The sequence below is a fragment of the Sinohyriopsis cumingii genome, chromosome 17 (genome assembly GCF_028554795.1).
Source record: "Sinohyriopsis cumingii isolate HCF-2022 chromosome 17, ASM2855479v2, whole genome shotgun sequence".
NCBI lineage: Eukaryota > Metazoa > Mollusca > Bivalvia > Unionida > Unionidae > Sinohyriopsis > Sinohyriopsis cumingii.
The window spans coordinates 35,349,657-35,371,213 of NC_142977.1; the positions used below are offsets into that span (position 1 = coordinate 35,349,657).

At 35.6% G+C, this 21,557-nt stretch overlaps 2 protein-coding genes across 5 annotated transcripts in view; both read left to right on the forward strand.

The window, feature by feature from the left end:
• Positions 1-21,557, forward strand: part of LOC149778415 (uncharacterized) — a 63,221-nt gene that overhangs the window by 33,597 nt on the left and 8,067 nt on the right. The window contains exons 1-2 of one of the 4 annotated variants that reach the window (XM_089939233.1): positions 19,028-19,088; positions 20,875-20,976. The gene's annotated coding sequence lies outside the window, so the exon portion shown is untranslated. Of the gene's footprint in view, positions 1-19,027; positions 19,131-20,452; positions 20,523-20,874; positions 20,977-21,557 lie in introns of those variants that run through there. The other 3 variants (XM_089939235.1, XM_089939236.1, XM_089939234.1) reach the window with 3 other exon arrangements.
• LOC149778416 (catechol O-methyltransferase domain-containing protein 1-like) lies at positions 2,456-20,977 on the forward strand. The gene is made up of 5 exons (XM_089938339.1): positions 2,456-2,661; positions 2,994-3,094; positions 3,546-3,701; positions 20,397-20,449; positions 20,875-20,977. Exons 1-5 carry the CDS (start codon positions 2,478-2,480, stop codon positions 20,975-20,977), a joined length of 597 nt encoding a protein of 198 aa, XP_089794465.1. The 5' UTR covers positions 2,456-2,477.

The window sequence follows — 21,557 nt, forward strand, 5'->3', positions numbered from 1 at the left end:
AGAAGAGAAAATACAAGTTTTAAATAACTTGAAAAGAAAAACCTGCAAAATCAGAAGAGAATCGAAGTATAGAGAAGAAACAAATATGTCCTAAGAAAAAAGGAAATTCTTGTTACAGGCACGATAAACAGGTCTAGACAAAATTTGCTTTGTGAAACTTGCAGTAAGTTTCATTAGTTAGCGGTTTCGACTTTGGCCATTTACGGGACGCAGAATAACTAGGTAAAGCATTCAGTTCTTGATAGTCAAATTCTTAAGTTCACTTTGCAGAGTAACTATGAACACGGACAGCCGGACACATAGTAGTGCTAGTAGTGGTATTATTATTATTAGTAGTAGTAGTAGTAGCAGTAGTAGTCAAAGTGGATTATTACCACTTCCTAGAAGTGTAATTAGTTCTTGGACATGTACCTTTTGAAACAATCAGTTTTACACGAAATTAATGTAGTAGATTTTACAAATACTATAATATCATGTAAATACTTTCATTAGAAGTATATCAGATGTTTCAAATGTTCAAATCATGCATTAAAATCTCCATGTCATAATGACCAATTGGTCCAAAAGATTTGCAAAATCGCGTTGTTGTTTTATTTTGTTTTGTTTTGATTGGTTGTATAACCCAGGTCTCCTGATGCTGTCAGGATGAGAAACTCCTGGCTTCAGACAACGTACTATGAACACAGACAATACGGTGTTTCATGTGTCTCTCTACATATTTAAATGTACCATGATGCAACTTAACTGACAGATACACAGACTGCTGAACACACGGATAGATAGACTGTACGGAACACAAGGATAGATTGACAGACTGTATGGAACACACGGATAGATTGACAGACTGTATGGAACACACGGATAGAGAGACAAACTCTACGGAACACGCGGATAGATAGACTGCACGGAACACACGGATAGATTGACAGACTGTACGGAACACACGGATAGATTGATTGACTGTACGGAACACACGGATAGAGAGACAGACTCTAATGAACTCATGGATTGATAGACAGACTACTGAACACATGGATAGATAAGCAGACTCAGCTGAACACACCGATAGACAGACTGCTGAACACAGACTCTACTGAACATATAGATAAACAAACAGACTCAGCTGAACACACGGATAGATAGATAAGCTCTACTAAACACACTGATAGATTGACTACTGAACACACGAATATATAGATAGACTCTATTGAACACACGAACATACAGACAGACTCTCCTGAACACGTGGATAGAGAAAAAGACTCTACTGAATACACGGCTAGATAAACAGACTCAAATGAACACACGGATAGATAGATAGATTCTACAGAATACACGGATAGATAGATAGACTCTACTGAACACGTGGAAAGAGAAACAGACTCTACTGAAACCACGGCTAAATAAACAGACTCAAATGAACGCACGGATAGATAGACAGACTCTACTGAACACACGAACAGATTGACGAACCCTACTGAATACACTGATAGATAGATAGACTCTACATAATACACGGATAGATAGATAGACTCTACGGAACACACGAATAAGATAGACAGTCTTTACTGAACACACGAACAGAACAACAAACCCTACTGAATACGCTGATAGATAGACAGATAGATAGATAGATACTGCAGCAACTACAAAAGCTCTTTTAAGTATCAAACAATTAGGTCTCACTGGATAGATTCGCATTTTGACACCATCCTAATTTTTTAAGGTAGAAGGCATGAATCTAATTATTATAAGTCTAGCATTTATAAATTCACACAGAAGCTAAATATGTAATGTGGCTTATATGTACTTTGAGTTAGGCTTGAAAATGGGTTGGCATGTTTGGTGACTGCCTGTCACAGTCAGACTAGCATTGGAGATCAAATATGTAACTTGGGCTGCAAATGAACAGTCGACTTGGCTTACGTATTTACGTATGTCTGCTACAGAGATAAATATCTAAAAATCGAGATGGTTGATGGGGTCATGAAAAGTATGCTAATTTGTTATAGTACTAGTGAACTTTATTCATGCATAAGGCACATACTTATTCTTTTAGTCACATTGTCACAGGAAAATATTCCAAATAGCTCTTTGCTGTCAAAAATGAATGTAAAAAAGAGGGGTTGGTGGCAGTGTTGGTTCAGTATAAAAGCCACCAGTTGCATTAGGAATTAACCTTATTGCCGCATTCAAAATCGCACATGCATGCTTTCTACAATAATCATTAGCTTGTTTTTATTTGTATCTTCAGTGTAAAATTATTTTTATTTCTCTGCACTAGGTCATTGTCGGATGAAAAATCACCAGATAAACTGTCCAGTGAGACCTTATTAGATGACCTCATTTAGGTGACCTACATTAAGTTACATAACTTTAAAAACAATCGCCTGTTCTTGATTTTCACGGGTTTATATAGCTTTTATGGCAAATGATTTATTGGTGTTTCAGGACAGTTCCTAAAATTTCTGGTCAGTATGTCTAATGCCAAGAGGGTCCTCGAGCTTGGGATGTACACAGGCTACAGTGCGCTTGCGTGTGCAGAAGCACTTCCGGGGAATGGTGAGGTTATCACGTGCGATGTCGACCCATATCTAGAAAATCTTGTAAAGAAGTACATATCCAAATCTGTCCACGGCAAAAAAATAAGTATACGAATAGGTGAGGATTCATTTGGCCCAATTGGAATCATTGTATACTCTCTCTCTCTCTCTCTCAAACCTGATTGTGAATGCCGCAAGTTTGAGTGAATATTCCTGTCACAGGGAGTAAGAGGGACGGGTTTAATTCTGAATATGGTTGCATTTTGGTTTCAGAATGATCGAAAACATTTGTTTAGCTAAGACGTTTTTAGCCCCAGGAAGTTTAGTTTGATTTTGTTCTTAGATTTTACAAGTATCAGTTACATTATTTCATTGTATTAGACTGTAACGCCTCGATCATTTATTTCTTTTTATCAGAAAGACATGCTTTGTTTGTCTTTTTTACCTTAGGTCCTGCTCTGGATACCATCAACAAACTAGCCGACGAGAAGCAAAGCTTTGACATTATTTTCTTGGATGCAAATAAAGACCAGTATTGGGAATATTACCAGGTATGTAATACGTACGTTTTCATTTAATGCTTATGTCATGTTGATTAATAAAGTTTACTTTTATGTTTATTATGGACTTAAACAGCGTTTCTATTCTTAAATTACTGCGCTAGTGCCTTAAAGTTTTACGTGGTCTTATTCGGTTGCTCGTTAGTGCATGTTTTTCACGTCTGCGTTCATGTATGTATAAAATTGCATAAATTCTTAAATATTGTTTAAAACAAAATGTACAAACCTTCAAAAGCATTGTAATGAGTATTCAAGATATGCAAAATGGTATTGGAATCATGATTCATGATTCAATATGATTGATGTATTGATGATTTAATGCATGGAGGAATGGCGGTAAAGTAGGTGGGGTTGGATGTGAATACCCGAGAAAAGTGCACGGACATTTTACCCTGTTCTTGTCTACCATAGCCTGATTCTATGTATCCATTAAACTATGCAGGTGATCATTGATAGAGGTTTGTTGGCTCCAAGAGGCACCATTGTTGTGGATAACGCCTTCTTCCAGGGACAAGTCTACTACGAAACAAGAGACATGAATGGAGAGGGAATGAAAAAGTTCAACGAAAATGTGTCCAGGGACCCACGTGTTGCTACAGTAAGTTTCTATTGTTCCATTAGTTTGACGGTCATTCATTTCAATCTCAATTTTTTCTACTTAAAATATCGATATAGATTGATTTTGTGACTGAAACAACTTTTCCAGTTTTTCTGGGCTGGAGAGATTTTGGTTTAACTTTAATCCAATCAAATTAAGCTTTTCTAGTTGTGATGGACTCGAGTTATTAGCTGGGTCAATTCAGTATAATGTGCATGTAGCTCAAGGAACTGGCCTAGATGTAAATTTTGCACATGTTTTTGTTCTGTCATTGGTAGTTTTGAATCATAGTGTGGAAAAAATACGAAATTCTTTTAATTCAAATTTTCAAGAAGACGCAGGATTAAATGTTATTTGTAATTCAGTATAAAAATTAATCTCTTTGGATTTCATTAAATTCTCTTTTTCAGTGCGGTTTCAGATAGAAATTTCATCTAAATTGCTGTACAATTTCGCGCTGTAGATCAATGTTTAGAACCCATGCGATTCTGATTAGCAGAAATAACAAAGAAAGTGCATTGGTATGTAAATTTATTGCCATTGTTAATACCAGTTACAGATGAAATTTTAATTCCCTGTCACTTGCTGATCTTTGTTGGAAGGACCCAGCCACATGACCTGCATGACGTGAATTATACATCCAAATATTTTTTTTTCAAAAAAGGTAAAACGGACACAATTCCAAAGCAACTGGAGTGTGAAAGCCCATTTTGCCAGCAAAAAAGATAGCTTTTTCATCGTCTTGGCTTCTTGGCTCCGAGTCTCTTGCTTTTTTACCAAAACCCGCCTTCTTCAGCAACGTTTTTTTCTCGAATTTACTGCTTGAACTGAAATGTAAATTGGTAATGTCTCTAAAAGAGACGGGACATCCGTTGATCTTGATGTGGGTTTCTATGCTATTTTTATGACCCTTGAGAGCACGGATCATGGTCTAAATCATTCGATTTACGAATCATTATGATCATGTTTCCAACTAAGCGTTTCAATGATCAGAATGATATTTACAAGACTGCATGTCTCACTTTTGTTGTGCACATTGGAGACATGACGTTCAGTAATTTTACTTGGTTGAAAGTTTATCTTTGACTGAGTGAACACATCCACATCGTCAGCTTTATCACCTCTGCTTTCAAATGGACGGAATATCTTCTTTCCAATTCATCCACAGCCAAATGGAATAAATAAAAAGCTCCCGCGTCTGCTACACGAGTTTACATTGTTTGTTTAAAATTAAAAACAGTTCCGAACAGACGGATAGATATATAAGCTCTTCTAAACACACGGATAGATTGACTACTGAACACACAAATAGATAGACTATACTGAACACATGGACAGACAAACAGACTCAACTGAACACACGGATAGATAGAAAGGCTCTACTGAACACAGACTCTACTGAACACATGGATAGACAGACTGCTGAACACAAATAGACTCTACTGAGCACATGGATAGATAAACATACTCTACTGAACACACGAATAGATAAATAAGCTCTACTAAACACACGGATGGATTGACTACTGAACACGCGAATAGATAGACAGACTCTACTGAACACATGGATAGATAAGCAGACTCAGCTGAACACGTGGATAGAGAAACAGACTCTACTGAATACACGGCTAGATAAACAGACTCAGCTGAACACACGGATAGAGAGATAAGCTCTACTAAACACACGGATAGATTGACTACTGAACACACGAATATATAGATAGACTCTAATGAACACGTGGATAGACAAAAAGACTCAGCTGAACACACGGATAGTTAGATAAGTTCTACTAAACACACTGATAAATAGACAGACTCTACTGAACACACGAACATAAAGATCGACTCTACTGAACACGTGGATAGACAAAAAGACTCAGCTGAACACACGGATAGTTAGATACGTTCTACTAAACACATTGATAAATAGATAGACTCTACTGAACACACGAACATATAGACAGGCTCTACTGAACATGTGGATAGAGAAACAGACTCTACTGAACACAAGAAATAAGATAAACAGTCATTACAGAACACACGAGCAGATCGACAAACCCTACTGAATACACTGATAGATAGATAGATAGATAGATCTTGCAGCAACTACCCAAGCTCCTTTAAGTGTCAAACAATTAGGTCTCACTGGATATATTCGTATTTTGACACCATCCTAATTTTTTAGGTAGAAGGCATGATCCTAATTATTATAAGCCTTGCATTTATAAATTCACACAGAAGCTAAATATGTAATGTGGTTTAGATTTACTTTGAGTTAGTCTTGAAAGCTGGTAGGCTTGTTTGGTGACAGCCTGTCACAGTTAGACTACCATTGTAGATCACATGCGTAACTTAGGCTGCAAATGAACAGCCGACCTGGCTTAGGTATTTACGTATGTCTGCTACAGAGGTAAATATCCAAACATCAAGATTGTTGATGGGGTGATGAAAAGTATGCTAATTTGTTATAAAACTAGTGAACTTTATTCATGCGTAAGGCACATACTTTTTTCTTTTAGTCACATTGTCACAGGAAAATATTCCAAATAGCTCTTTGCTGTCAAAAATGAATGTAAAAAAGAGGGGTTGGTGGCAGTGTTGGTTCAGTATAAAAGCCACCAGTTGCATTAGGAATTAACCTTATTGCCGCATTCAAAATCGCACATGCATGCTTTCTACAATAATCATTAGCTTGTTTTTATTTGTATCTTCAGTGTAAAATTATTTTTATTTCTCTGCACTAGGTCATTGTCGGATGAAAAATCACCAGATAAACTGTCCAGTGAGACCTTATTAGATGACCTCATTTAGGTGACCTACATATGCTGTCTGTGTATCGCTGGTTGTATCCAAAGTGTTTTAGACTTTCAAGTCATGTCACAATGTAGAACATTCATTGCTGGTCTCGTTGTGTATTTTATTGCATGATTGTGTGGCGTGTTTCAGATGAGCAAATCAATAATAATAATGTTACATAATAATGTCACAATGTAGAACATTCATTGCTGGTCTCATTGTCTACTTTATTGCAAGACTGTGTGGCATGTTCCATATGAGCGAATGAATAATAATATTAATAATAATAATGATGTCACAATGTAGAATAGTCATTGCTGGTCTCATTATCTACTTTACTACATGGTTGTGTGACATGTTCCAGATGAACGAATCAATAATAATAATAATAATAATCATTTTCATTCCCGTATAAGGAATGGTAGTGAGAAAAACAAATTTTCTAATGTGACTTAAAATAAAATATATATTAAATATCCTAAGTTAAATACCTTTGCTAAACTGTAATATAACGTTTAGACATGAAACTTGTATCAAACGCGATGCTCTAGAAGTACTGACTTTAGAAAACTTTAATCAAACGTGATACTCCATAGTTTATTTAATCTTCTTGGAGAAAGTGTTGAGTGGGACTAGAATTTTCCTTCCCTGCACTTTTTTTTTAAATATTCACTTCAAAAAAAAAATTGTGTTCCCTGCACTAGGTGGACCAATATTTTATATCCTTAAATTACATTCAAGACAGGTCAGCATCATATTTTCGCGTGGGTGACCAAGTCTTGGATTATTATTCAAATACTGCCACAACATTTCTGTGTTACAGCTCGCACAACGATTATTCTGCCGCTTTTCAGTGTGATTATAATTTCAGCATCGAGATCAAAGTCGCGCTTAATTTTTTTTTTGTCACATCGCTTGTAACTACTTCATTTTTTCTTTACTACATCATCAACAACACCTTCGGTGTCGCCAGTATTTTGAATATTATTTACAGTGGAGTCTATGATAACCCTTCGCAGCAGAGACATTCTTCTGCCTCGAGAGACTGCGAGATAAACTAAATTTGACCATTCAATACGAACATCGACAATCCAAATATCTGTATCGGAAATAGTTAATCCTTGTGACGAATGAATCGTTATAGCATATCCTAGAGTCCATGGAGTTTTATCCATCGTTAACGCGCTCTCAAAAGTACTCACAGGAACTAAATCAATATCATTTAGTACAATATTTTGTTTCTCATTAATTCCATGAATTTCATCATCGATTTTCTGTCGTCTCGTATCTGCTGGGTGATAACACAATGGTACAGGTAGACTTGAATTTTTTTTCTTTATGTAACATAAATAAGTCTATCATGAACTATCTCTCTACTTGTAACTATCAAATCAGTAGGACTCCATAAATTCCAAACATCATTTATATGTGTTTCCGGAATTATTTCACGCGTTATTTCACACTGAATCTTGTCTGGTTGTAATCTGATTAATTTCTTTAACTATCTTAATTCTGGATCAAGCGCTCAGTAATCTATGGTTATTTCTTCGTTATAATCAACGAATGTTTTTAACCTTTCATGCGGAGATGATCCAACAAAAGGCGGCGGTTGACCATGATCGCCATACATTATTACAGCTGTGTTTCGAGTATAGTATTAATATCCCCAGCGACACCGTGCATAATTCATCAAAAATATTGATCTTGGGAATTTATTTTTCACCCATTCGTTCAAGTCTCCATGCGTCTCGGCGCCATGTAAAGAAACTATGATAAGTTTGAGATTTTACTTCACGTTTGATCATTTCTCTGGCGAAATTAAGTGTAGGTGTCAAAACAACCATGTCAATATTCCAAAAAAATTCAAGCGTACGTTTTGTTTTACTAGAACCACCGCACCCGTTAAGATAAACGGTTTTATGTCTAGCTACAGGATCATATACCGATGGTGCTGATGATAATAATGACAATTGATTATTCTTGTGGTATATATCCTTAGATTCAACGTCGGCTGATTCGGATTAACCAAGTATCTTTTCTCGTTTTATTCTCCATTCACTCCATGATGTATCGGTACCAATCTTTAAAATCCGTGTATTTTATTGATATAAAATGATACTGTGGGGACTCTAAGCGCGGTATCAGGAAACCTGTTTATCATCGACAACTTTATCGAAACATACGCTAACATCGACGATTTCAAATGGGTAAACTGCCGTGAGTCACCATCAATATAGCTCATAATTGTACCTACTTTAGTTCCCTCCGACAAGTAAGTATTATTCCGGCTTATAAATGTGCCATTCTCCGTTGTATCAGCAATTATAAAATCGAATTCGGCATCGTCTATAATTAATCGTTGCATTATCGTTTGTGATCATATGCCACCCGGGATAAACTTACCGATTATTTTCATATTAAATTTCATCAGGATTACGCTCAAAGATTTCGTCGAGAATAATTTTCTCCCTGACATCGTCGCTAACAATTCTGTTGCCAGATGCTGGTTACCAGACTTTTTTCTGTGGGCGATACCATATTACTGCTTCATTTACAGTTAACAATATTAAAATTCCATTATCAAGAATATATCGTAATAGTAGTATTGGAGCCCAACATATTTCTGAAAAATGACGACCAAACCAGACATAAACAATGGGATGAAGACCTTCCTTAAACGAAAACGATTTATTACATGCAAATCCACTTAAATCAAAATCTGGTAAAGGCCCATTTATTGCAACTCTGGTCATCTCGTGTGTTGGATGTCCAATTGCTTAAAATACTCAGCACATTCTCCCATCCCAAGAAAACGTACAGGATAACATGCAGTCATATCAGCGCTGATAACCTCTCTGTAATTATATATAGTATTCCATAATCCTCCATGTCCGTACATCTTCAATAAATTCCCGTCGTGTCCGTTTCCATGAATTTTCTCCCTGACGAAAGAGGCAGCAACCGACGGAACCGTAAAATAATGACTTAGTAATTGTTCAGTAATGTAGCAGTGCTACTGGTGGTGGTGCTGTGATGTTGTATCTTCTTACAAGGTGACCGCTTTGTTTGGCTATCGTTATCTAGAGGGTGATCACCATCGGTGTTATTGCCCGAATCGAGTAAATATTAATATAAAGTGTGAAACTTAGAGATGGAATAAAAAGAGATCTGAGCAGATACATAGAACAGAATGATACGGGCCCCCGTACGTGAATAAACCAACAATTAATTACATAAACAACTGTGATCATTCATTACATTAGGAAGATACACTTCTTTTTTAAATAAATCTTTCGCGGAATTTCAAACACAAATATATTTATATAAATAGCCGATCTGTTTTAAATGATAGAATTGGTTCATCATAGAATCGAGTGAATAATCGAAGTCATTGCCTTATACAACTTCATGACCTGCTGATTCCAGTCCACTCCAACTTCACTGTGGTTGTTCCTCTAGGTCCTTTCGCTTTATCCCTTCTCCAACCTCCCTACTGTCTCGCCTCTTTTCGGCCCTCAAACTTTGTGCGGGTAGGTGGAAACGTAAGTACGTAGATACGTAGATACTTAGATCAATTGTTATGTGGATATGTCAGTGGATACGTCAGTAGATACTTCAGTGGACCTCAGTGGATACGTTGGTGGATTCTTCAGTGGATACGTCAGTAGATATATCAGTGGATACATCAGTAGATACGCCAGTCGAGCTGTTTCCATTTTCAAAATAAACAGAGAAGCAACCTAAATCTTCTGTCAGTTTTCCTACTGGCAATAGATCATTACTCCCCTCTCGTTATGTCAGATATCGTTCTATCGGAATTCAAACAGATACCAAAGGCTATCTAGTCAAGCTAAACATGGCAGCCCATAAACACACCTAGTTTCATATGATTAATGTACTTCCTAAAGGCTATTCCATCCTGACACATTAACATCACACGAGACATAACAGTTCCGTTATCGTCTTAATGACACAAATGAGCGAATGAAATTCATTAGATGACTTAACTACGTTATTTTCAGCGAATACACACATTCAAGTCTTTATCATACATGAAATCATCTAAGATCGGTGAATTCACACGGATTCTCGTAAACCATATCAACTAAAGTAATGCATGAAATTCTTAGATTGCTGTAACAATCAAGATGACAAATTCAAACAATTCGTCAAACTTATAAAAAGAAGATCATTGTACGAATTCAGTGAGATGAACTCAAGCACAGTTATACTCATATCAAGAGAATTGAACTACGGATTTAAACAAATACATTCATGCAAATATAAGCAAATAAATTAAAGCAAATCATTATATTGGTATCAACGATTTACATGAGACTGACGCAAATACCTTGTGTTTTCAAGCGTTGTTCGTCTACAGCTGAATTGCGTCCGTCGACTTTCTCGACAGCGGATCCCTTTTACGAATGTTTACGAGAGAATTTCTTCTAAGTTCAATCTCGGAGTCCCTTCTATTTTTTCATTCTTGCAGGAAAAATGCAGACTGATTAGATTTTTTTCATGAGGGCAATTTTAAATCTAGGAAATTTCGTGTGGGAAACACCCCCCTAATTTAGCGTAACCAATCAGGATTAAATATATCTACCGCCTTTTATAACGAGACGCCAAAATTATGGTCAACCTGACTTCTAGATTTCCAAACAGCGATTCTGGAAAAACTCAGCTCTGACAGTTCCGATATAAAATCGAAGTTAACCTTCCCCTTTTCTAGTCGTCAAACGGTTATGTAAATGAAGGCTTAATTAAAAATCACTTCCTCTCCTGACACAGACATTAGAAATCATTACAGTATAGCGATTTGCCAAGCACCTCTTCCCATAACTCTAATTAATTGTTCTAAGGCCCAAGTTAATGTGCCCTTCATAGATCGACAGAAATTTGTATCCTTACAAGTATCATCGGTATAGCTCATCGCAAGATTTTTTATTTTCTCGTGAAGATCTTCAGATCGATAAATATCTCCATTAGGTAGTACAAATTCATCGTAATTTTTAGATTCGTCATCTGAACTAAATATCCACACGGATACAGGACCATTTTTGCTGATATTTCTGATAAAATCAAATATATAATCATCACGAAATTTAACAGTTCTGTCTCGCGGAAATATTGTTACAGACGATGTCCATGCGTATTCGTTATAAACAAAAATTGTTATCGGAGCTCCTTTCATTCATATGTTGATGATTTATACAAAGCCTAGCCTGTTAGTGTCTTCACCGTAATCGAAAATTTTAGTTTCTTTTCCAGTTCAGCAACGTCGCTGATAGACGCTCCGGTATCTTTAACTGTTTCTGCCCATTTATTTATTTTTTCACGTCGTAAATCATTTAAACCATTTCCACGCATCGCGTTTGTGAAATGTTCTGTAACTCGATCAACTACACACTTTAAGCTAGAAAATTTCATCGGTTTTGAGATCGTCAATGCTAAGTTTATCATTCAGTAGTAATATCGCATAAACAACTACAGTCACAAAATAAGCTCGTTCATAATGTGGTTTGTCAATACCAGTTAACGTTCCTGTTTTGGAATTTTTACTTAACGTTACAATATCTCCACCTCGAACAGGTTCACTTTTGTCACGGATATCGTCTGTCTCCATAATAAACTTTATTAAAATATAGTATCTTCGTTCGTCAAGATAATTAATAATCGGCGCTGCTGGTTGGTCATTCAGTGTAGCATCAACGTCGCATATGGTTCTCAATGTTGACAGCACATGAGCCGCTCCATCGTTGCGAAACTCTTTCTTTGCTTCACCGATACAATTGATTAGGGTCTGATTCGCCGGCATAAGCTATACCATGCTTGTTCACGTTAACTCGTTCGAATCGCCAACTTGGCAGCGCATTCTGTCAAGATCGAATCTGGGTTTAGAAGGCTTAATCGCAGGTAATTCCTTCATATTATAATTAAGACCAATATATATATATATATATATATATATATATATATATATATATATATATATATATATATATATATATATATATATATAAGTTGAATTTATAATATTAATGATTCAAGCAAAGAACAACTGTAATCGGCTAATGACTGGCTCTTCAACCTCCCTGTAACAAAGTCTGTGTAAACGAATTTTGTGGATATCACATGCAAAGCATGCTAAGAGGGAGTCTACTACCAAAACCGTGCTTAAAATGTAGGAAAGGGGTTAGAGGAGAAACGCAGTTGTGTTTGCAATGTTGTGGTAAAAATAAAATGCAGAGAGATAAAACGATATTATGATAAAAAATATAACGCAGGCAATAATGACAACGTCATCAGAATAAGAAACACTTGCGATTATCTCGCCAGATTTTCAAAATGATTATTAAGACAAATAATATTGATATATAAATGGAGCAAAATGAATTTGTGAAATATCCAATCATTAAAGATAAGGAGACATCTCGTGATGGTGTAATTCGAAACTGTAGACGACAAGTCCCAGTTGGTTCGGTCGATAATGCTGGTTATCTTAAATTTACTGCTAAGAAACATATCATTGTCATAGATTTATATACGAGTGTTTTCACGGAGTAATCGAAGATGGACTTGTGATAGATCATATCAACGGTATAAAGCTCGATAATTTTTTGATTACTTTGCGGGCAATTACACAAAGTAAGAATTGTAAATTCCGAAGAACCAGTGATAATGATAAGAGCTCAGGAGCATTTATATCTGTAAACGCGGAGACAGGCGAAGAAAAAGAATTTCATTCGATATATGCGGCTGCCAAATGTTTCGATATTTACAGTGCTTCAGTAAAACAGGTCGCAGATGAATAATAAGATCAATATTTTCAAATAAATTTGAACAACGAATACTACTTAAGTAAGCTACCACTCCTGAATATTAAGACAAAAGAATACTTTTGAATTTTGTTGTAGTTGTCTTGCAAAAATGCTCTACATGAAGGGAGGTAACTCTGCCTTGTAAAAGATAGAGCGATTAAAGAGTTGTCTCTCTTGTATTTTACAATAGTATTTGCTTATAAATTAATTACTTTTTGAGGGTTAATTTTTTGCATCATGTCGCAAATAATATAACCAAATCGGTCTTTTCAAAGAAATTATCTCACTTCTGAAGCATAACTCTATTGTAAGACAGAGAAATTCAGCGTCAATTACTTTGTCATTGGACTAAGTCAATGACTAAGTCAAGGAATATAACTCTGTCAGGTGTCATAAACAATTTTTATTTACTAATGAATAACGTTTTAATAATTTTTCTGAATATGTCAGGTTTCTTGCTTCCTCTCGATTTTTGTCAACGATAATAATTAAGAAAAAAAAAATACAAACAGCGCAGCCACGCCCGTTGTGTGAGCTGCTTTTGGATTTCCAAGTATTGAGAAGCTTATATAGTTTCTGACACACACATAATAAGTTGGGCTTCGCCTGATAACGCTCGAAATTCAACAGAAAAAAACATAACGATAACTGAAAATTCATGGACACTTTCCCACCGTGTCATAACGTGGTTGGTTCTATTTGCACTCTTTCGAGGATGATTTTTTTTTTTGGTGGGGGGGAGATGTGCAAAACAAATTTCAGTTATCAGCATAAATCTGTTGATCGTAGAGAATGGCCCCCTGGTGGTGGTGTATGTAAATATATGTGTATATAACCTCTGCCCTGCTAGAATGTCGTTAGGTAATCTAGGTGGTCACTGGGCTGTGTGTAAATGTGTAAATAGATGTAAATATGTATATACCCTCTTACCTGCTATAATGTCGTTTGGCAATCTAGGATTCATTCGGTTGTGTATATATGTAAATGAGTGTTGTCCAACCTTTTTGACACCATGGGCCACTGAAAAATGTTTTTCTTTAAGCCTAGGGCCACAGCAGAAAACTGAAAAGCAACGACTATATAGCTGCTCGAGCTCTTGAGGGCCATTTAAAATAAGCCCGCGGGCCGTGGGTTGGATAGCACTGATGTAATTGGATGTATATAACCTCTGACCTGCGAGAATATCATTTGGTAATCTAGAGGTTCACTGGGTTGTGTATATATGTAAATAGATGCATCTAACATCTGACCTGCTAGAATGTCGTTTGAAATCTAGGGGTTCACTTGTTGTGCCGTCCATAGAATTAAGATTATATATACGTAAATCTGTTTTGTGTAAATATTTCCTATCACCCTCTGGACCTGCTAGAATATCGTTTGATAATCTAGGGGTTCAACTGGGAGATGTGACGTCTATATAATTAAGATTATATACTCTGTAAATATGTGTTGTGTAAATTTATTAATTTTATTTATCATATAATGAATTTTGAACATATAAATGCTATTATTTCTGCCATCGAAAAATTACATGATGAAGAGATACAACTTTCTGATAAACCTGATCCTGAAAAAATTATTTGTGATTTTGAATCACTGTCGGAACAAAGATACCAGGGTAGATATACATTACCATCCGGATACCGGTTTATAAAATTGCTTCAATAGTCAATGACACAGTCGTTGGAGACCGTCGAAGACACACAAGTTGAACGATTCGTTTCACTCGCACACGCGATTGAGAAAATTAGATCAAAATTGTCTCACGAATAAGAAACAAAATAGATTGTGAATGCGCGTGTAAGACAGTTGAGAAAGATCATGTGTGATCGTGAAACGATCCATTGTAAAAGTGAAAGTGAAAGCGGTGACAAAGTCACCAGTGATTGTCAAAGCAAAATGAAAGTAGTAACTAATTGTGAAAGTGAAAGTAGTGACAACGTCACTGGTAACAGCTAAACAAAGTAAAAATATGAAACTGATGACAGCGTCACTAAGGGAATAATTCATTTCTAACTATAGTAAAACAAATATTTATCTTTTTGTACTGAGTCACAATATTTATTGAGAATCAGATTTTAATATTTCCCGAACAAGGTTTAATACTGCAAAAAAGATAAGTAATCGGTCTAAAAACTACATAAAATGGCAAAGGAGATTACACCGTCGGTGGAGTTTCAAAAATAACTTGAGCTCCTAAAATATCAACACAGTTTCTCTCAGTTTATGATATCATCAGAGCAGCAGATGTTTTGCTCCGTGTGAATCACTCACAAATGACCTTTCTTACTTCAGCTTGTACTAAAATTTTAAGAGAACTGTTTCACTTGTCTCTAAAGTCGTATATCATAATAGATATTAAAGCCCCCCACCCCACCCCAGACACATGTCTTGATTGATTGATTGATTGATTGAATGCATGTTTCTTTGGTTGGTTGGATGGTTTCTACACATATATATAAAAACATATATTTAAATAGATTGAGAAAGTCCTCCAGATAGATAGTTTGATAAATCTAGCAACAAATGGCAACACAACTGATAAAGTGGGTTGTAATAAATGTTTCCAAAAATAAGGAATTTGAATAATAATAGTTCAGCAACTTCGACTAGCACACATAAAATATTCAGACAAGTAAAGTTAGTACGAGACAATAGACTTTGTTTTCAGATTTTTATAGTTGACCATTTGTTTTCCATGCGAATAAACCGACCGCATTACCCGAGAAATGCATGGTCGGTGCTTTACATGCATACAATGAGAATTTTTTTACAGACGGTCGTAGAGACAGACATAATAAATGAAACTTTGTTGGGTGTCAATCAAACTGGGTAATTTTTTGTTGTTGTGTAAGGCTTCACTCACTAGTTTGTTCTATAGTCTGATGCCGTGCTTTGGGCAAACCCTGACTTCACCTTATTCGATATATATATATATATATATATATATATATATATATATATATATATATATATACACACACACACACACAGAGAAAGACAGACAGACAGACAGACAGACAGAGGGAGGGAGGGAGGGAGGGGGAGGGAGGGAGTTCATTTCCCTCTAAGCATCTTCCTCTTTTACGGGAATTGTGTCGACTGCTGCTGGGTCTTCCAGCCTCGAGAAAGATATTACGTCATGACAAATATTAGAACATTCAGTGTTGCCATAAATGTCTACTGTTCAATCTCCACATCATTAATCATATCCTTAGTTTGATTGGTGAAGTTTATTTAAATCTCGGTTGCATACAAGCAGCCAACGAACAGTGCACATATACTTTTTAAAAAAAAACTTTGTACTCTTCCTCAGTCTTTGTCAAAGGCAGAGAGAGGACAAACCATGAACACGAAAGAAAGCGTATAAATCATAAACGTTTACATGACTAATGTATCATGGCAATAGTATTTTAAAATATTCGATGTCGCCTAATTGGTTTCAACTCTGATGATAAGTGTGGCCAGTTTTGTAATTTTTGTTATTGTTTGTCTTGCACGTAATAAAACCCGAATTTTTTAAATGTATTTGGTAGAACTGGATCAAGCTAAGTTATATAAAAAGAAAATTACGGAATTTGTAATTCTTCATATTTGTGCACAGTGGAAATAAAGCCATATGCACAGAAGAGAATATAGACGTTTTAAATAACTTGTAAAAACAACCCCGCAAAATCAGAAAATAATTGAAGTATAAAGAAAAAACAAATATGTCCTAAGAAAAAGGAAATTCTAGTCACAGGCACGATAAACAGGTCTAGACAAAATTTGCTTTGTGAAACTTGCAGTAAGTTTCATTAGTTAGCGGTTTCGCATTTGACCATTTACGGGACGCAGAATAACCAGGTAAAGCATTCAGTTTTTGATAGTCAAATTCTTAAGTTCACTTTGCAGAGTAACTATGAACACGGACAGCCGGACACATAGTAGTGCTAGTAGTGGTATTATTATTAGTATTAGTAGTAGTAGTAGCAGTAGTAGTCAAAGTGGATTATTACCACTTCCTAGAAGTGTAATTAGTGCTTTTGAAACAACCAAATTTACACGAAATTAAGTTAGTAGATTTCACAAATACTATAATATCATGTAAATACTTTCATTAGAAGTATATCAGATGTTTCAAATGTTCAAATCATGCATCAAAATATCCATGTCATAATGACCGATTGGTCCAAAAGATTAGAAAAATCGCGTTGTTGTTTTATTTTATTTTGTTTTGATTGGTTGTATAATCCAGGTCTCCTGATGCTGTCAGGATGAGAAACTCCTAGCTTTAGACAAAGTACTATGAACACAGACAATACGGTGTTTCATGTGTCTCTCTACATATTTAAATGTACCATGATGTAACTTAATTGACAGATACACAGACTGCTGAACACAAAGATAGATTGACAGACTGTACGGAACACACGGATAGAGAGACAGACTCTACTGAACACGCGGATAGATAGACAGGCTCTAATGAACTCATGGATAGATAGATATACTCCACCGAACACATGGATAGATAAGCAGACTCAACTGAAAACACGGATAGACAGACTCTGCTAAACACACAAATATATAGACTATACTGAACACATGGAAAGACAAACAGAATCAGCTGAACACACGGATAGATATATAAGCTCTTCTAAACACACGGATAGATTGACTACTGAACACACAAATAGATAGACTATACTGAACACATGGACAGACAAACAGACTCAACTGAACACACGGATAGATAGAAAGGCTCTACTGAACACAGACTCTACTGAACACATGGATAGACAGACTGCTGAACACAAATAGACTCTACTGAGCACATGGATAGATAAACATACTCTACTGAACACACGAATAGATAAATAAGCTCTACTAAACACACGGATGGATTGACTACTGAACACGCGAATAGATAGACAGACTCTACTGAACACATGGATAGATAAGCAGACTCAGCTGAACACGTGGATAGAGAAACAGACTCTACTGAATACACGGCTAGATAAACAGACTCAGCTGAACACACGGATAGAGAGATAAGCTCTACTAAACACACGGATAGATTGACTACTGAACACACGAATATATAGATAGACTCTAATGAACACGTGGATAGACAAAAAGACTCAGCTGAACACACGGATAGTTAGATAAGTTCTACTAAACACACTGATAAATAGACAGACTCTACTGAACACACGAACATAAAGATCGACTCTACTGAACACGTGGATAGACAGAAAGACTCAGCTGAACACACGGATAGTTAGATACGTTCTACTAAACACATTGATAAATAGACTCTACTGAACACACGAACATATAGACAGGCTCTACTGAACATGTGGATAGAGAAACAGACTCTACTGAACACAAGAAATAAGATAAACAGTCATTACAGAACACACGAGCAGATCGACAAACCCTACTGAATACACTGATAGATAGATAGATAGATAGATCTTGCAGCAACTACCCAAGCTCCTTTAAGTGTCAAACAATTAGGTCTCACTGGATATATTCGTATTTTGACACCATCCTAATTTTTTAGGTAGAAGGCATGATCCTAATTATTATAAGCCTTGCATTTATAAATTCACACAGAAGCTAAATATGTAATGTGGTTTAGATTTACTTTGAGTTAGTCTTGAAAGCTGGTAGGCTTGTTTGGTGACAGCCTGTCACAGTTAGACTACCATTGTAGATCACATGCGTAACTTAGGCTGCAAATGAACAGCCGACCTGGCTTAGGTATTTACGTATGTCTGCTACAGAGGTAAATATCCAAACATCAAGATTGTTGATGGGGTGATGAAAAGTATGCTAATTTGTTATAAAACTAGTGAACTTTATTCATGCGTAAGGCACATACTTTTTTCTTTTAGTCACATTGTCACAGGAAAATATTCCAAATAGCTCTTTGCTGTCAAAAATGAATGTAAAAAAGAGGGGTTGGTGGCAGTGTTGGTTCAGTATAAAAGACACCAGTTGTATAAGGAGTTAACCTGAATGCTACAGTCAAAATCTCGCATGCTTTTTCCTCAAAACTCATTAGCTTGATTTTATTTGTATCTTCAGTGTAAAATTATTTTTATTTCTCTGCACTAGGTCATTGTCGGATGAAAAATCACCAGATAAACTGTCCAGTGAGACCTTATTAGATGACCTCATTTAGGTGACCTACATATGCTGTCTGTGTATCGCTGGTTGTATCCAAAGTGTTTTAGACTTTCAAGTCATGTCACAATGTAGAACATTCATTGCTGATCTCATTACCTACTTTACTGCATGATTGTTTGGCATGTTCCAGATGAGCGAATCAATTATAACAATAATAATAATGTTGCAATGTAGAACATTCAATGCTCGTCTCATTATCTACTTTATTGCATGATTGTGTGACATGTTCCAGATGAGCGAATCAATAATAATAATAATAATAATAATAATATTATTATTATTGTTATTATTATAATCATGTCACAATGTAGAACATTCATTGTTGGTCTCATTCTCTACTTTATTGCATGATTGTGTGGCATGCTCCAGATGAACAAATCAATAATAATAATAATAATAATAATAATAATAATCATGTCTGTATATGTTTGTTACCTGCACTAGGTGGACCAATATTTTATATGCTTAAAGGTTTATTTTACAAATGGAAAGCTGGATTTTTCTTTAATGTTTTTCCTCTTTGCTCTTCGAAATAGAACCCAGTCCACCTACCTATATTAGTATTATTATTATTATTATTATTATGAAAATTATCCATGACATATGTCATGCAATGAACGCGAACAGTGTGTTTTATATATATATATATATATATATATATATATATATATATATATATATATATATATATATATATATAATAATAATAATAATAATAGTATAGCGCCTAATCTTTAGAAGCTCTATATATCCCTACATGTATCAACATATCATGATGGATCTTAACTGGTTCCATGTTCTTAGAGTACCAGAATTAGTAAATAGCAACTCTACCTTAAATTATATCAGGCACCATTTCGTGTCACAATGTAGAACATTCATTGATGACCTATGTCCTTTACAGGCTTGTGCTCGTTTTACTTTGTTTGTTATGTCCCACTTCCTTGACTGTGTTAGGTATGCATACTCAAAACTATAAATAACCCGTGGAATTCAATTCATGGTTATCGGCTATACTGAAGGCAAGCTGGTAAGACTGACGGAAACGTAGGTTAACAGTAGTGTTAATACGTGCTTGTTGAAATGATGGCAGTAGAACCGTTTTTGTTTTATCAATACAAAGTGGCATGTTAGGCTGGGGGAATCACATGATTTTCATCTGTCTTGTGGCTTATTGAACATTTAATACTTGATGTCATGCTAGTCATATTGCACTTTTTTCTTGTATCCTGATTCACACGGTATCGGATCGTGTGAGCCATTGTCATTTTCCCAGTAATGTTTGCATCTGATTTTGTCTTGTTTCGCTACATTGTGTGGCTGTCTTGTTGTATATCCGTTAATTCTGCAGCAGTGTCTGTAAACATTTTCTTTTCTTACAGATTGTCTCAAACACAGGAGAAAAGCCGTTCAGATCTATCAGAAGCAAGAACATCCAGCAGCAAAGATTCCGATTCTGTGAACTCCGTTGCAACAGCACAATAGTTAGTTGATTTGGTTTTGTTTTGCATGTTACACTAAGAGACGATATATATATCCGCATGATGTGCTGTTTGTAAATTGTTGGGAAATTTTAATTTATAGCCCTAGATTTGATACAAATTTTGAACGCATACAAAAACTATAATGTTTTTATAAGACACTTATCAAAATCCAACGAGTGTGTAATCATACATGTCCATTATAAATGTATTGCCTTCGTAATGAGCTTAATACAAATCCAGAAAATTACACACACCTAGGCCCCAAAATTGTGTGTCTATACTCACACGTTCGGAGTATTTAATTAAAATCTCATTAGAAACAGTACAAGGGAAAATAGTATTTCCGAATGAATAACACTAAAATTCCACATTTATATATAATAATTTCATTATACGTGTTTCTTAATGTCGTGTGGAGTTAAAGACGATATAAATGAGAATATTGTGACTAATTAGGTCACTAGCTTGTGGGTTTGCCGGAAATGTTTGACCCATCAATACATAATTTGCTATTGATGACGCACGCACAGAGAGAGAGAGAGAGAGAGAGATTTCAGTGTCAAAGAATTGGAGATTTTTCT